This window comes from Moschus berezovskii, chromosome 17, assembly GCF_049115385.1.
Source record: "Moschus berezovskii isolate FMDL1 chromosome 17, NW_MosBer_1.0, whole genome shotgun sequence".
Taxonomy (NCBI): Eukaryota; Metazoa; Chordata; class Mammalia; order Artiodactyla; family Moschidae; genus Moschus; species Moschus berezovskii.
Window position 1 is genome coordinate 9,888,162 of NC_142476.1, and position 17,993 is coordinate 9,906,154.

The 17,993-nt window shown below is 47.1% G+C and overlaps 2 protein-coding genes across 2 annotated transcripts in view; both read left to right on the plus strand.

Moving 5' to 3' along the window:
- Nucleotides 1-14,701, plus strand: part of LOC148775056 (uncharacterized) — a 44,691-nt gene extending 29,990 nt beyond the window's left edge. Inside the window, exons 7-18 of the mRNA XM_088845079.1 lie at nt 45-75; nt 2,134-2,204; nt 2,648-2,678; nt 4,736-4,806; nt 5,242-5,272; nt 7,331-7,401; nt 7,845-7,875; nt 9,934-10,004; nt 10,444-10,474; nt 12,533-12,603; nt 13,051-13,081; nt 14,388-14,701. Coding sequence (XP_088701205.1) covers nt 45-75; nt 2,134-2,204; nt 2,648-2,678; nt 4,736-4,806; nt 5,242-5,272; nt 7,331-7,401; nt 7,845-7,875; nt 9,934-10,004; nt 10,444-10,474; nt 12,533-12,603; nt 13,051-13,081; nt 14,388-14,635 — 789 coding nt within the window. The 3' untranslated portion in view covers nt 14,636-14,701. The remainder of the gene's footprint in view (nt 1-44; nt 76-2,133; nt 2,205-2,647; nt 2,679-4,735; nt 4,807-5,241; nt 5,273-7,330; nt 7,402-7,844; nt 7,876-9,933; nt 10,005-10,443; nt 10,475-12,532; nt 12,604-13,050; nt 13,082-14,387) is intronic.
- The window catches only part of LOC129542119 (uncharacterized), a 415,462-nt gene that overhangs the window by 91,351 nt on the left and 306,118 nt on the right, over nt 1-17,993 (plus strand). The gene's annotated exons all lie outside the window — the stretch shown is intronic.

Consider the following 17,993-nt stretch of genomic DNA (forward strand, 5'->3'; position numbering starts at 1 on the left):
AACACAGGATGCTGACAATCTCACACTTGTTTTCTTCTCTCTAGTCACAGGCAGCCGCAGAAGCCACCGAACCTGGTAAATATTCAGGGACCATCCCTCTGCTGAGGAACAATTTAGCTGAGAGTTGTGGGGCTCTCATGCCAGCTAGGTTTGCAGAGTCACCCTGATGCCGGATTCCTACTGTGGGTGAGGGCTGGGGCTTCTCAGAAGAGACTGATCTCAAGGACAGAGCAGTCTCTGTGTTCTATAGTCCCTGGAAACATCCACATCTTCTAGATGATGTGAGTTTGTGTGAATCAGGGTTGGGGGCCCACATGTGAGCCCGTGTGATGGAATTCTGAAGCTGTGAGTATGTGTGTTTCCTCAGGAGGTGTTTCCCTCTTACACAGCACAAATCAACCGTGAACTCTCTAAACACTCCTCATCACCATGGCACACTGACTATCCATGACCTGATACTTTCCTCCACTCAGACTTTGCTTACAAAGCTCAAGTGAAAGTCACTCCGTTTGTCTCCAGCTCTTTGCGGCCCCCTGGACTACAGTCCGTGGATGTCTCCAGGGCAGAAAACTGGATGGGCTAGCCTTTCCATTCTCCAGGGAATCTCCCCAACCCAGGGATCGAACACGGGTCCCCAGCATTGTAGGCAGACTCTTTCCCAACTGAGCTATCAGGGAATCCATTCCACAAGCGAGTTTCGTATTGATTCTGCTCAGGTGAACATGGCGATGAGACAAATGGCGCACCTTCTTGACCTCCTGTTGGCAAAGCCAAACGGAGTGCTGAGGGTTGATCCCAATTTGGCTCCCCTTGACCAGTGACGTGCTCCTAGAGTTAGCCACGTGATCCTCAGTTATGGGGCAAGGGGACCCGTGCATCTGTGTCCATGCCTGGAGGTACTAGCAGGTCCAGGGGTCTAGATCCTGCCCGTCATTATAAGGTGGGCACAGTGGTCACGGTACCCACGGTAGAACATGGGTGGCTTCATGCCAAGGTTGGCACAGTCATTGCCGTGCAAAGTACCTTGGGACTCACATCTGCTGGTAAACTCACAGATTCTGAGTGTTGTGTGGCATTTTGTAGAGTGTCAGTCTGTGGGGTCGCACAGAGTCGGACACGACTGAAGCGACTGAGCAGCAGCAGCAGCAGCAGCAAGTCCTGATAAGTGTTGTGGTTCCTGTCCTTGTTTAAACAGGGACACAAGCATTTTATCATCAGAGATATATGTTATTGTTTTGCGTTCCATTCTCGTAACGTTACATTGATTAAAGTTTGTAGTACACACTCAAGGGACATTGTCACAGACAGCTAACAGTGCAATGTGATAGTCAAGTGACCATGACTCTTGTGGTAAATGGAATGCATAACTGGGTCAGAGACAGTCAGGTTCACTCTAGGCTTCGTCTGCATAACGAACTGTCCCACTAAATTTATGACTTGTGTGAGTCTGAACAGCCACCGACTCAGTGGGCATGCAAACATTGTTTGGAAAATCAAGCCTGGGAAATAACATCCCACGATGATAATAACTATTTGGAAAGGTCGAACTGAATTCAATCCTCTAACAAAAGTTTGACGCTCAAGCCTGGTGCACTGGGATGAGCCAGAGGGATGATATGGGGAGGGAGGTGGGAGGCGGATTCAAGATGGGGCGCACATGTACAGCTGGGGTGGATTCCTGTCAATGTTTGGCAAGTGCAGTACAATATTGTAAAAGTAATTAGACTCCCATTAACAGAAATGGATTAAAAAAAAAACAAACTCTCAGAGACTTGGCCAGTACAATACTTGAAACATCGGACCTGAGGATGCAGTGATCTAGGTAGAAAGCCAGAAGATAGGTGTGGTTTCCCATATGCTGTCAACAGGCAGGAGGGTCATGGGTGTCTGTCATTGAAAGCTGGCATGCAGCTTAACGTTTGACTTTTCCGCACGGGTTCGGTTATCACCAGTGAAATGCAGGCACTCTCTCTCTCATTGCCTATGTGCTGGTCTCTTCCAGCAAGGAGGATGATTGAAGAGCAGCTCAGTCCATATGTACTAACCTTTCCCCTGTGCCCACCAAACAAAAAATTACTGAGATATTTGTAAGCAGCCTCACGTCTTTCCTGATGCCATTGTGTTTCCCTTTAGTGACCCGGGAAGACCAGCTGTTGGATCAGCCCCAGGCTGGGGCTGAGGACCCTCCTGTGGATACGACAACGGTAAGCTCAAATGTGATCTCTCATAAGACTGTTGCTTCCCTTCTTTGTTTTTTATTCAGCGAAATACAGTGATGCTAATCTGACTGTGTATATTGACACTTATGTATGCACTTCCTTGCTAGTGAAATATTGAAGGGAAATCTCTTATCAACACAGACCTGATTCCAAAGGACACTAAAATATACCGTCCATTACTACTGTAGGTCCTTTGCTCGGTAGAATTTTTTGGCGCCTTGAAACAGAAAATCTTAACTGAAAGAGCCCAGCTGTTTCAACAAGGGTCCTCTCTGTTTTCTTTTGAGCCCTTGCTTTTTTTCAAAGAGTTTAGCTCCCTGAGGGAAGAAAAATACAAACAAACAAACAAACAAACAGATAACGAACGAAAAAGTCACTGCAGAGAACACAGGATGCTGACAATCTCACACTTGTTTTCTTCTCTCTAGTCACAGGCAGCCGCAGAAGCCACCGAACCTGGTAAATATTCAGGGACCATCCCTCTGCTGAGGAACAATTTAGCTGAGAGTTGTGGGGCTCTCATGCCAGCTAGGTTTGCAGAGTCACCCTGATGCCGGATTCCTACTGTGGGTGAGGGCTGGGGCTTCTCAGAAGAGACTGATCTCAAGGACAGAGCAGTCTCTGTGTTCTATAGTCCCTGGAAACATCCACATCTTCTAGATGATGTGAGTTTGTGTGAATCAGGGTTGGGGGCCCACATGTGAGCCCGTGTGATGGAATTCTGAAGCTGTGAGTATGTGTGTTTCCTCAGGAGGTGTTTCCCTCTTACACAGCACAAATCAACCGTGAACTCTCTAAACACTCCTCATCACCATGGCACACTGACTATCCATGACCCGATACTTTCCTCCACTCAGACTTTGCTTACAAAGCTCAAGTGAAAGTCACTCCGTTTGTCTCCAGCTCTTTGCGGCCCCCTGGACTACAGTCCGTGGATGTCTCCAGGGCAGAAAACTGGATGGGCTAGCCTTTCCATTCTCCAGGGAATCTCCCCAACCCAGGGATCGAACACGGGTCCCCGGCATTGTAGGCAGACTCTTTCCCAACTGAGCTATCAGGGAATCCATTCCACAGGCGAGTTTCGTATTGATTCTGCTCAGGTGAACGTGGCGATGAGACAAATGGTGCACCTTCTTGACCTCCTGTTGGCAAAGCCAAACGGAGTGCTGAGGGTTGATCCCAATTTGGCTCCCCTTGACCAGTGACGTGCTCCTAGACTTAGCCACGTGATCCTCAGTCATGGGGCAAGGGGACCCGTGCATCTGTGTCCATGCCTGGAGGTACTAGCAGGTCCAGGGGTCTAGATCCTGCCCGTCATTATAAGGTGGGCACAGTGGTCACGGTACCCACGGTAGAACATGGGTGGCTTCATGCCAAGGTTGGCACAGTCATTGCCGTGCAAAGTACCTTGGGACTCACATCTGCTGGTAAACTCACAGATTCTGAGTGTTGTGTGGCATTTTGTAGAGTGTCAGTCTGTGGGGTCGCACAGAGTCGGACACGACTGAAGCGACTTAGCAGCAGCAGTAGCAGCAGCAAGTCCTGATAAGTGTTGTGGTTCCTGTCCTTGTTTAAACAGGGACACAAGCATTTTATCATCAGAGATATATGTTATTGTTTTGCGTTCCATTCTCGTAACGTTACATTGATTAAAGTTTGTAGTACACACTCAAGGGACATTGTCACAGACAGCTAACAGTGCAATGTGATAGTCAAGTGACCATGACTCTTGTGGTAAATGGAATGCATAACTGGGTCAGAGACAGTCAGGTTCACTCTAGGCTTCGTCTGCATAACGAACTGTCCCACTAAATTTATGACTTGTGTGAGTCTGAACAGCCACTGACTCAGTGGGCATGCAAACATTGTTTGGAAAATCAAGCCTGGGAAATAACATCCCACGATGATAATAACTATTTGGAAGGGTCGAATTGAATTCAATCCTCTAACAAAAGTTTGACGCTCAAGCCTGGTGCACTGGGATGAGCCAGAGGGATGATATGGGGAGGGAGGTGGGAGGCGGATTCAAGATGGGGCGCACATGTACAGCTGGGGTGGATTCCTGTCAATGTTTGGCAAGTGCAGTACAATATTGTAAAAGTAATTAGACTCCCATTAACAGAAATGGATTAAAAAAAAACAAACTCTCAGAGACTTGGCCAGTACAATACTTGAAACATCGGACCTGAGGATGCAGTGATCTAGGTAGAAAGCCAGAAGATAGGTGTGGTTTCCCATATGCTGTCAACAGGCAGGAGGGTCATGGGTGTCTGTCATTGAAAGCTGGCATGCAGCTTAACGTTTGACTTTTCCGCACGGGTTCGGTTATCACCAGTGAAATGCAGGCACTCTCTCTCTCATTGCCTATGTGCTGGTCTCTTCCAGCAAGGAGGATGATTGAAGAGCAGCTCAGTCCATATGTACTAACCTTTCCCCTGTGCCCACCAAACAAAAAATTACTGAGATATTTGTAAGCAGCCTCACGTCTTTCCTGATGCCATTGTGTTTCCCTTTAGTGACCCGGGAAGACCAGCTGTTGGATCAGCCCCAGGCTGGGGCTGAGGACCCTCCTGTGGATACGACAACGGTAAGCTCAAATGTGATCTCTCATAAGACTGTTGCTTCCCTTCTTTGTTTTTTATTCAGCGAAATACAGTGATGCTAATCTGACTGTGTATATTGACACTTATGTATGCACTTCCTTGCTAGTGAAATATTGAAGGGAAATCTCTTATCAACACAGACCTGATTCCAAAGGACACTAAAATATACCGTCCATTACTACTGTAGGTCCTTTGCTCGGTAGAATTTTTTGGCGCCTTGAAACAGAAAATCTTAACTGAAAGAGCCCAGCTGTTTCAACAAGGGTCCTCTCTGTTTTCTTTTGAGCCCTTGCTTTTTTTCAAAGAGTTTAGCTCCCTGAGGGAAGAAAAATACAAACAAACAAACAGATAACGAACGAAAAAGTCACTGCAGAGAACACAGGATGCTGACAATCTCACACTTGTTTTCTTCTCTCTAGTCACAGGCAGCCGCAGAAGCCACCGAACCTGGTAAATATTCAGGGACCATCCCTCTGCTGAGGAACAATTTAGCTGAGAGTTGTGGGGCTCTCATGCCAGCTAGGTTTGCAGAGTCACCCTGATGCCGGATTCCTACTGTGGGTGAGGGCTGGGGCTTCTCAGAAGAGACTGATCTCAAGGACAGAGCAGTCTCTGTGTTCTATAGTCCCTGGAAACATCCACATCTTCTAGATGATGTGAGTTTGTGTGAATCAGGGTTGGGGGCCCACATGTGAGCCCGTGTGATGGAATTCTGAAGCTGTGAGTATGTGTGTTTCCTCAGGAGGTGTTTCCCTCTTACACAGCACAAATCAACCGTGAACTCTCTAAACACTCCTCATCACCATGGCACACTGACTATCCATGACCCGATACTTTCCTCCACTCAGACTTTGCTTACAAAGCTCAAGTGAAAGTCACTCCGTTTGTCTCCAGCTCTTTGCGGCCCCCTGGACTACAGTCCGTGGATGTCTCCAGGGCAGAAAACTGGATGGGCTAGCCTTTCCATTCTCCAGGGAATCTCCCCAACCCAGGGATCGAACACGGGTCCCCGGCATTGTAGGCAGACTCTTTCCCAACTGAGCTATCAGGGAATCCATTCCACAGGCGAGTTTCGTATTGATTCTGCTCAGGTGAACGTGGCGATGAGACAAATGGCGCACCTTCTTGACCTCCTGTTGGCAAAGCCAAACGGAGTGCTGAGGGTTGATCCCAATTTGGCTCCCCTTGACCAGTGACGTGCTCCTAGACTTAGCCACGTGATCCTCAGTCATGGGGCAAGGGGACCCGTGCATCTGTGTCCATGCCTGGAGGTACTAGCAGGTCCAGGGGTCTAGATCCTGCCCGTCATTATAAGGTGGGCACAGTGGTCACGGTACCCACGGTAGAACATGGGTGGCTTCATGCCAAGGTTGGCACAGTCATTGCCGTGCAAAGTACCTTGGGACTCACATCTGCTGGTAAACTCACAGATTCTGAGTGTTGTGTGGCATTTTGTAGAGTGTCAGTCTGTGGGGTCGCACAGAGTCGGACACGACTGAAGCGACTGAGCAGCAGCAGCAGCAGCAGCAAGTCCTGATAAGTGTTGTGGTTCCTGTCCTTGTTTAAACAGGGACACAAGCATTTTATCATCAGAGATATATGTTATTGTTTTGCGTTCCATTCTCGTAACGTTACATTGATTAAAGTTTGTAGTACACACTCAAGGGACATTGTCACAGACAGCTAACAGTGCAATGTGATAGTCAAGTGACCATGACTCTTGTGGTAAATGGAATGCATAACTGGGTCAGAGACAGTCAGGTTCACTCTAGGCTTCGTCTGCATAACGAACTGTCCCACTAAATTTATGACTTGTGTGAGTCTGAACAGCCACCGACTCAGTGGGCATGCAAACATTGTTTGGAAAATCAAGCCTGGGAAATAACATCCCACGATGATAATAACTATTTGGAAAGGTCGAACTGAATTCAATCCTCTAACAAAAGTTTGACGCTCAAGCCTGGTGCACTGGGATGAGCCAGAGGGATGATATGGGGAGGGAGGTGGGAGGCGGATTCAAGATGGGGCGCACATGTACAGCTGGGGTGGATTCCTGTCAATGTTTGGCAAGTGCAGTACAATATTGTAAAAGTAATTAGACTCCCATTAACAGAAATGGATTAAAGAAAAAACAAACTCTCAGAGACTTGGCCAGTACAATACTTGAAACATCGGACCTGAGGATGCAGTGATCTAGGTAGAAAGCCAGAAGATAGGTGTGGTTTCCCATATGCTGTCAACAGGCAGGAGGGTCATGGGTGTCTGTCATTGAAAGCTGGCATGCAGCTTAACGTTTGACTTTTCCGCACGGGTTTGGTTATCACCAGTGAAATGCAGGCACTCTCTCTCTCATTGCCTATGTGCTGGTCTCTTCCAGCAAGGAGGATGATTGAAGAGCAGCTCAGTCCATATGTACTAACCTTTCCCCTGTGCCCACCAAACAAAAAATTACTGAGATATTTGTAAGCAGCCTCACGTCTTTCCTGATGCCATTGTGTTTCCCTTTAGTGACCCGGGAAGACCAGCTGTTGGATCAGCCCCAGGCTGGGGCTGAGGACCCTCCTGTGGATACGACAATGGTAAGCTCAAATGTGATCTCTCATAAGACTGTTGCTTCCCTTCTTTGTTTTTTATTCAGCGAAATACAGTGATGCTAATCTGACTGTGTATATTGACACTTATGTATGCACTTCCTTGCTAGTGAAATATTGAAGGGAAATCTCTTATCAACACAGACCTGATTCCAAAGGACACTAAAATATACCGTCCATTACTACTGTAGGTCCTTTGCTCGGTAGAAATTTTTGGCGCCTTGAAACAGAAAATCTTAACTGAAAGAGCCCAGCTGTTTCAACAAGGGTCCTCTCTGTTTTCTTTTGAGCCCTTGCTTTTTTTCAAAGAGTTTAGCTCCCTGAGGGAAGAAAAATACAAACAAACAAACAAACAAACAGATAACGAACGAAAAAGTCACTGCAGAGAACACAGGATGCTGACAATCTCACACTTGTTTTCTTCTCTCTAGTCACAGGCAGCCGCAGAAGCCACCGAACCTGGTAAATATTCAGGGACCATCCCTCTGCTGAGGAACAATTTAGCTGAGAGTTGTGGGGCTCTCATGCCAGCTAGGTTTGCAGAGTCACCCTGATGCCGGATTCCTACTGTGGGTGAGGGCTGGGGCTTCTCAGAAGAGACTGATCTCAAGGACAGAGCAGTCTCTGTGTTCTATAGTCCCTGGAAACATCCACATCTTCTAGATGATGTGAGTTTGTGTGAATCAGGGTTGGGGGCCCACATGTGAGCCCGTGTGATGGAATTCTGAAGCTGTGAGTATGTGTGTTTCCTCAGGAGGTGTTTCCCTCTTACACAGCACAAATCAACCGTGAACTCTCTAAACACTCCTCATCACCATGGCACACTGACTATCCATGACCCGATACTTTCCTCCACTCAGACTTTGCTTACAAAGCTCCAGTGAAAGTCACTCCGTTTGTCTCCAGCTCTTTGCGGCCCCCTGGACTACAGTCCGTGGATGTCTCCAGGGCAGAAAACTGGATGGGCTAGCCTTTCCATTCTCCAGGGAATCTCCCCAACCCAGGGATCGAACACGGGTCCCCGGCATTGTAGGCAGACTCTTTCCCAACTGAGCTATCAGGGAATCCATTCCACAGGCGAGTTTCGTATTGATTCTGCTCAGGTGAACGTGGCGATGAGACAAATGGCGCACCTTCTTGACCTCCTGTTGGCAAAGCCAAACGGAGTGCTGAGGGTTGATCCCAATTTGGCTCCCCTTGACCAGTGACGTGCTCCTAGACTTAGCCACGTGATCCTCAGTCATGGGGCAAGGGGACCCGTGCATCTGTGTCCATGCCTGGAGGTACTAGCAGGTCCAGGGGTCTAGATCCTGCCCGTCATTATAAGGTGGGCACAGTGGTCACGGTACCCACGGTAGAACATGGGTGGCTTCATGCCAAGGTTGGCACAGTCATTGCCGTGCAAAGTACCTTGGGACTCACATCTGCTGGTAAACTCACAGATTCTGAGTGTTGTGTGGCATTTTGTAGAGTGTCAGTCTGTGGGGTCGCACAGAGTCGGACACGACTGAAGCGACTGAGCAGCAGCAGCAGCAGCAGCAAGTCCTGATAAGTGTTGTGGTTCCTGTCCTTGTTTAAACAGGGACACAAGCAATTTATCATCAGAGATATATGTTATTGTTTTGCGTTCCATTCTCGTAACGTTACATTGATTAAAGTTTGTAGTACACACTCAAGGGACATTGTCACAGACAGCTAACAGTGCAATGTGATAGTCAAGTGACCATGACTCTTGTGGTAAATGGAATGCATAACTGGGTCAGAGACAGTCAGGTTCACTCTAGGCTTCGTCTGCATAACGAACTGTCCCACTAAATTTATGACTTGTGTGAGTCTGAACAGCCACTGACTCAGTGGGCATGCAAACATTGTTTGGAAAATCAAGCCTGGGAAATAACATCCCACGATGATAATAACTATTTGGAAAGGTCGAACTGAATTCAATCCTCTAACAAAAGTTTGACGCTCAAGCCTGGTGCACTGGGATGAGCCAGAGGGATGATATGGGGAGGGAGGTGGGAGGCGGATTCAAGATGGGGCGCACATGTACAGCTGGGGTGGATTCCTGTCAATGTTTGGCAAGTGCAGTACAATATTGTAAAAGTAATTAGACTCCCATTAACAGAAATGGATTAAAAAACAAACAAACTCTCAGAGACTTGGCCAGTACAATACTTGAAACATCGGACCTGAGGATGCAGTGATCTAGGTAGAAAGCCAGAAGATAGGTGTGGTTTCCCATATGCTGTCAACAGGCAGGAGGGTCATGGGTGTCTGTCATTGAAAGCTGGCATGCAGCTTAACGTTTGACTTTTCCGCACGGGTTCGGTTATCACCAGTGAAATGCAGGCACTCTCTCTCTCATTGCCTATGTGCTGGTCTCTTCCAGCAAGGAGGATGATTGAAGAGCAGCTCAGTCCATATGTACTAACCTTTCCCCTGTGCCCACCAAACAAAAAATTACTGAGATATTTGTAAGCAGCCTCACGTCTTTCCTGATGCCATTGTGTTTCCCTTTAGTGACCCGGGAAGACCAGCTGTTGGATCAGCCCCAGGCTGGGGCTGAGGACCCTCCTGTGGATACGACAACGGTAAGCTCAAATGTGATCTCTCATAAGACTGTTGCTTCCCTTCTTTGTTTTTTATTCAGCGAAATACAGTGATGCTAATCTGACTGTGTATATTGACACTTATGTATGCACTTCCTTGCTAGTGAAATATTGAAGAGAAATCTCTTATCAACACAGACCTGATTCCAAAGGACACTAAAATATACCGTCCATTACTACTGTAGGTCCTTTGCTCGGTATAATTTTTTGGCGCCTTGAAACAGAAAATCTTAACTGAAAGAGCCCAGCTGTTTCAACAAGGGTCCTCTCTGTTTTCTTTTGAGCCCTTGCTTTTTTTCAAAGAGTTTAGCTCCCTGAGGGAAGAAAAATACAAACAAACAAACAAACAGATAACGAACGAAAAAGTCACTGCAGAGAACACAGGATGCTGACAATCTCACACTTGTTTTCTTCTCTCTAGTCACAGGCAGCCGCAGAAGCCACCGAACCTGGTAAATATTCAGGGACCATCCCTCTGCTGAGGAACAATTTAGCTGAGAGTTGTGGGGCTCTCATGCCAGCTAGGTTTGCAGAGTCACCCTGATGCCGGATTCCTACTGTGGGTGAGGGCTGGGGCTTCTCAGAAGAGACTGATCTCAAGGACAGAGCAGTCTCTGTGTTCTATAGTCCCTGGAAACATCCACATCTTCTAGATGATGTGAGTTTGTGTGAATCAGGGTTGGGGGCCCACATGTGAGCCCGTGTGATGGAATTCTGAAGCTGTGAGTATGTGTGTTTCCTCAGGAGGTGTTTCCCTCTTACACAGCACAAATCAACCGTGAACTCTCTAAACACTCCTCATCACCATGGCACACTGACTATCCATGACCCGATACTTTCCTCCACTCAGACTTTGCTTACAAAGCTCCAGTGAAAGTCACTCCGTTTGTCTCCAGCTCTTTGCGGCCCCCTGGACTACAGTCCGTGGATGTCTCCAGGGCAGAAAACTGGATGGGCTAGCCTTTCCATTCTCCAGGGAATCTCCCCAACCCAGGGATCGAACACGGGTCCCCGGCATTGTAGGCAGACTCTTTCCCAACTGAGCTATCAGGGAATCCATTCCACAAGCGAGTTTCGTATTGATTCTGCTCAGGTGAACGTGGCGATGAGACAAATGGCGCACCTTCTTGACCTCCTGTTGGCAAAGCCAAACGGAGTGCTGAGGGTTGATCCCAATTTGGCTCCCCTTGACCAGTGACGTGCTCCTAGACTTAGCCACGTGATCCTCAGTCATGGGGCAAGGGGACCCGTGCATCTGTGTCCATGCCTGGAGGTACTAGCAGGTCCAGGGGTCTAGATCCTGCCCGTCATTATAAGGTGGGCACAGTGGTCACGGTACCCACGGTAGAACATGGGTGGCTTCATGCCAAGGTTGGCACAGTCATTGCCGTGCAAAGTACCTTGGGACTCACATCTGCTGGTAAACTCACAGATTCTGAGTGTTGTGTGGCATTTTGTAGAGTGTCAGTCTGTGGGGTCGCACAGAGTCGGACACGACTGAAGCGACTGAGCAGCAGCAGCAGCAGCAGCAAGTCCTGATAAGTGTTGTGGTTCCTGTCCTTGTTTAAACAGGGACACAAGCAATTTATCATCAGAGATATATGTTATTGTTTTGCGTTCCATTCTCGTAACGTTACATTGATTAAAGTTTGTAGTACACACTCAAGGGACATTGTCACAGACAGCTAACAGTGCAATGTGATAGTCAAGTGACCATGACTCTTGTGGTAAATGGAATGCATAACTGGGTCAGAGACAGTCAGGTTCACTCTAGGCTTCGTCTGCATAACGAACTGTCCCACTAAATTTATGACTTGTGTGAGTCTGAACAGCCACTGACTCAGTGGGCATGCAAACATTGTTTGGAAAATCAAGCCTGGGAAATAACATCCCACGATGATAATAACTATTTGGAAAGGTCGAACTGAATTCAATCCTCTAACAAAAGTTTGACGCTCAAGCCTGGTGCACTGGGATGAGCCAGAGGGATGATATGGGGAGGGAGGTGGGAGGCGGATTCAAGATGGGGCGCACATGTACAGCTGGGGTGGATTCCTGTCAATGTTTGGCAAGTGCAGTACAATATTGTAAAAGTAATTAGACTCCCATTAACAGAAATGGATTAAAAAACAAACAAACTCTCAGAGACTTGGCCAGTACAATACTTGAAACATCGGACCTGAGGATGCAGTGATCTAGGTAGAAAGCCAGAAGATAGGTGTGGTTTCCCATATGCTGTCAACAGGCAGGAGGGTCATGGGTGTCTGTCATTGAAAGCTGGCATGCAGCTTAACGTTTGACTTTTCCGCACGGGTTCGGTTATCACCAGTGAAATGCAGGCACTCTCTCTCTCATTGCCTATGTGCTGGTCTCTTCCAGCAAGGAGGATGATTGAAGAGCAGCTCAGTCCATATGTACTAACCTTTCCCCTGTGCCCACCAAACAAAAAATTACTGAGATATTTGTAAGCAGCCTCACGTCTTTCCTGATGCCATTGTGTTTCCCTTTAGTGACCCGGGAAGACCAGCTGTTGGATCAGCCCCAGGCTGGGGCTGAGGACCCTCCTGTGGATACGACAACGGTAAGCTCAAATGTGATCTCTCATAAGACTGTTGCTTCCCTTCTTTGTTTTTTATTCAGCGAAATACAGTGATGCTAATCTGACTGTGTATATTGACACTTATGTATGCACTTCCTTGCTAGTGAAATATTGAAGGGAAATCTCTTATCAACACAGACCTGATTCCAAAGGACACTAAAATATACCGTCCATTACTACTGTAGGTCCTTTGCTCGGTAGAATTTTTTGGCCCCTTGAAACAGAAAATCTTAACTGAAAGAGCCCAGCTGTTTCAACAAGGGTCCTCTCTGTTTTCTTTTGAGCCCTTGCTTTTTTTCAAAGAGTTTAGCTCCCTGAGGGAAGAAAAATACAAACAAACAAACAAACAAACAAACAGATAACGAACGAAAAAGTCACTGCAGAGAACACAGGATGCTGACAATCTCACACTTGTTTTCTTCTCTCTAGTCACAGGCAGCCGCAGAAGCCACCGAACCTGGTAAATATTCAGGGACCATCCCTCTGCTGAGGAACAATTTAGCTGAGAGTTGTGGGGCTCTCATGCCAGCTAGGTTTGCAGAGTCACCCTGATGCCGGATTCCTACTGTGGGTGAGGGCTGGGGCTTCTCAGAAGAGACTGATCTCAAGGACAGAGCAGTCTCTGTGTTCTATAGTCCCTGGAAACATCCACATCTTCTAGATGATGTGAGTTTGTGTGAATCAGGGTTGGGGGCCCACATGTGAGCCCGTGTGATGGAATTCTGAAGCTGTGAGTATGTGTGTTTCCTCAGGAGGTGTTTCCCTCTTACACAGCACAAATCAACCGTGAACTCTCTAAACACTCCTCATCACCATGGCACACTGACTATCCATGACCTGATACTTTCCTCCACTCAGACTTTGCTTACAAAGCTCAAGTGAAAGTCACTCCGTTTGTCTCCAGCTCTTTGCGGCCCCCTGGACTACAGTCCGTGGATGTCTCCAGGGCAGAAAACTGGATGGGCTAGCCTTTCCATTCTCCAGGGAATCTCCCCAACCCAGGGATCGAACATGGGTCCCCGGCATTGTAGGCAGACTCTTTCCCAACTGAGCTATCAGGGAATCCATTCCACAAGCGAGTTTCGTATTGATTCTGCTCAGGTGAACATGGCGATGAGACAAATGGCGCACCTTCTTGACCTCCTGTTGGCAAAGCCAAACGGAGTGCTGAGGGTTGATCCCAATTTGGCTCCCCTTGACCAGTGACGTGCTCCTAGAGTTAGCCACGTGATCCTCAGTCATGGGGCAAGGGGACCCGTGCATCTGTGTCCATGCCTGGAGGTACTAGCAGGTCCAGGGCCCTAGATCCTGCCCATCATCATAACGTGAACACAGTGGTCACAGGACGCACGGTACAACATGGGTGGCTTCATGCCAACTTTCGCACAGTCATTGCTGTGAAAAGTCCCTAGGACTCACATCTCCTGGTAAACTCACAGATTCTGTTTGTTGTGTGGCATTTTATAGAGTTTAAGTCATTAGTGTTGTGGTCCTGTCCTTGTTTAAAAAGGGTCACAAGCATATTATCATCAGAGATATATGTTATTGTTTTGCATTCCATTATCATACCCTTACATTGATTAAACTTTGTAGTACATACTCAAGGGAAATTGTCACAGAAAGCTAACAGTGGAATGTGATTGTTAGTGACCATGACTCTTGTTATAATTCTCATGCATACCTGATTCAGAGACAGGTTTACTCTAGGCTTCCCCTTCCATAATGAACTGTCTCACTGAATATATGACTTTTGCAATTCTGAACAGCCACCGACTCAGTGGACATGCAGACATTGTTTCTTCTAATATCAACCTTGGAAAATCATATCCTTCCGGGATCCAGCATGGGAGATTACACCCATGAAAAGTTTATGAGGAGAAGACCTGAGAAGGAAGGCAGATCGGGACTTCAGGGATTTCCAAAAGCTGTCCCGCTGCTCACCTTAAAGATATCTGTGTTTGTTTTTGTTATCTTTTTGATTGGTGTCTTTCTGAATGCACCTAAATTTCTGTGATATAGGCAGAAGGCCTTCCCCGACCTCTTTCAAAATAAAATCAACTTGTTTATGCCCTTGGCACTAATGCACATGACTGCTCAGAACACCTTAATCATAAATAGCATAAAGAACCTGATCACACATAAGGCCTAATAGATAGAGCCCTTTGGGGGGTGAAGAAGCCCTATTAGAGAATATAAAAAATATTATTTTAGAAGTTGCTTCTGAATCCACGTTTGCTAACTGTATTTTTGCTCTTGATGTAGAAATTATTGTTACTACAGTTAGAATTTAGAACAATAAGAGTTTAGCCCTCGTGTAGATACCATAAGACAACCGTGGCTTTTAACCAGGAATGCGAGGCAGAGGCTGCCTCACCAGAGCCGCAGAGTCTGTGTGAAGTAACTAAAAAGAACCGACCATTGTGTTAAATTTCTAATATGCTGTTGTAAGAATGGGTTAGCATAAGAACGGCCATCTTAGAGGCCGGAAAAACCATTTTTACTGAGTATGTGACTTGAGGGAAGAAGAACTAGATAAAACCTGGGAGACAAGTTAATCTTAAGTACCAGGAAGGCAAGTTATTCTTAAGTACCAAGAATGTGGGCGGCTGCGACATTGAAAATTACGTAAACAGGTCTGATAAACTTATCTCGTTAAGACACCAGGCTAGAGATATGCACAGCTGTGTGTGTGTGTGTGTGGAAAATTCCTGTGAGTTAGGTAATTTAGAAAGATCATGATTTGAAAATGCTATATAACCCCTTGGCTCTGAGTGCTCGGGGTCCTTGTTGAAACTCGCTGCGTCGGGCAGACACTTGGACCCCAGCTAGCTGGAAATAAACCTCGCTGTGTGTCTTGCATTATCGTGAGTGTCCTCTGTTCCTTTGAGGGAAGGGCGACTCCGGACCCTAACATTTGGGGGCTTGTCCGGGATCCCAAGACCCCTCCTCAAAGAGACAGACAACCTCCGATACCGAGGTTTGCGCAAAAGCCGCGGCAGGAAGTTTGGCCACCTCCTAGAGGGGAGGACTGAAACAAGCCTCTGCCCAGTCCCAACTGAGAATTCTCGTGGAAGGGAAGGAGCGGGTTACGACCCTGGAGGCTCCATTACTGGGAGTCGTGGGAGACGTCCCCGCCAAGGGGTGCCTGAACGACGTCTACAGTGGACGCCATTTGGAACCCTAGGTAAAGGTCCTGAGTGTTGTGTGAATGAGACGGCGCCTGTGAATGTGGTGTGGCGGACCGGCCAGTGGGTGTTGAAAAGCTCGGTTCGAATTTGTGTGTTCGCTGGAATTGTATCCCTTGTCTTTTTCTGGCTTCTTTTTGTAACAATAATGGGACAGGCTCAGGTAACGCCTAAGACCCTGCTCCTGAACCACTTCCCTGAAATCCGCACCACGGCTCGCCATTATGGTGGCGTGGAAGTAAAAAAAAAGAAGGTAAGCGCTTACAAATCAAATAATTCTAAATTAAATAATAAATTCAAGGTTCATGTAAACTGGAAAATATTCAGTATTAAATACCTGATGAAACTGCAATACTTTGGCCACCTCATGCGACGAGTTGACTCACTGGAAAAGACTCTGATGCTAGGAAAGGTTGGGGGCGGGAGGAGAAGGGGACGACAGAGAATGAGATGGCTGGATGGCATCACCGACTCTGTGGACATGAGTTTGAGTGAACTCCGGGAGCTGGTGATGGACAGGGAGGCCTGGCGTGCTGTGATTCATGGGGTCGCGGAGAGTCGGACACGACTGAGCGACTGAACTGAACTGAACTGAAGGAGCCTTTTGTGCTGCCTTGCTTGGGTCCTCTAAAGACAGGGATGGAAACGATGGGCTCATGAAGACAATGAACGCCCCTTCCCTCCCCTCTGTACCTACTCTCTGGTTACTTGTCGTACACGAACTCTGGGCCATGTACTTCACTGCTGCCTACAAGTGAACCCTCTACTGGAAATTTTCTTTGAATCTGAGTGTTCACCTTATTATTGGAATGTTTACAAACACTCTCCCAATGCCTGACCTCGGTTCAAGAGCCCCAGGTATACCTACATATGACTGATCTCATCAGGGCATCAAATTGTCTACACAAGAGAAAAACCTGAAGAGGCAATTAGTTGACTTTTCCTATCTTTGGAGCTATGAGAGCTGAACTTCCAGTGTAGTAGCCACTAGTAGATCTGCCTATCTATAATTAACATATTTCAAACAATAATTAACATATTTTTTAAAAAATCACAGAAAAACACACATTTGTTGATCACAGTAGCCATACTTCCAGTGTATCCATAAGTGTTGGAATTTCAGCTTTGTAAGCTTGAATGTAAGAGCTATATTGGGCCTGCAGAAGTGTAAGGTTAAGATGTGATTCTCTTAGCATGTCTCTCTTCTATGAAATTTTGCAACTGGGATCAGCGTCTTGCTGAAGGGCTCTGACTCCACCCAGCACAGGGGAGGTCTGTGAGCCTGGAGGGAAGACCAGGGAGCTGCTGTGAGAGCCGAGAGGAGGAGGAGACGAGGGGACAGCTTGCGTGATGACTGTGTCATTGCTCACGGTTGTCCCTCTGCAGACTGCTGCCTGGAAAGCGTTAGCAGCAGTGGCGTGGAAGATAACTCAGGGAGGGAGCAGCTCTCAGGTGGGATTAAGAGGGCAAGGGTTCCGGGACTACTTGGGTTACCCCTGCCTCTTTGGAGATGAAGGAAGGTGAATATAAACTGAGGAAGTAGAAGGAAATATGTGTAGAACTATGATTTTTTTCTTTCCATATTTTAATGATATAATAGAGCTATGTGATCATCTGCTATATTGTGCTGGCTTAAAGATATTTCTTTTTGCTTTTCCATTTAAAAATATCCTTTGTGACAAGACTACTCATTCCTTGTCCTTTCACTGGTAAATGTGATAGCTTGGCTTCTGGTTAGTGGTTTTATGTATGAGGCACTTTGGCTTTATGTTTAAATTCTCCTATGATGGCCACGTCCCTGTGGGCACACAAGTCACACAGTCACTTGACACTGGAGACCAAGTTCTGGCAGTGAGTGTCAGGTGGTGGGTGACACATGCACTCTCTCCCTCTGCATTTTCAGGACTTGTGGCTTCCCCTCATGTTTATCCTCACTGTTTGTTCCTTGTATTAAGGGTGCTCTCGGGATTAGATGAGTCAAAGCACATGTGCTCTGGCATCCTCCCTGCCTGGGCTGAGTCTCCTGGAGCTCATCTCAACACTTCACCTCCCCAAGGATGCTGTGCCTTAGGAGCTTCCATGTGAGAGCTGTCCATGTCCAGCTGCCCCTAGAGACCAGCATGGCCACAGATTCTAGAGACTGTGAAGGGGTTGCTGGCTTTCTTTATACATTTGATCTCACAGCCC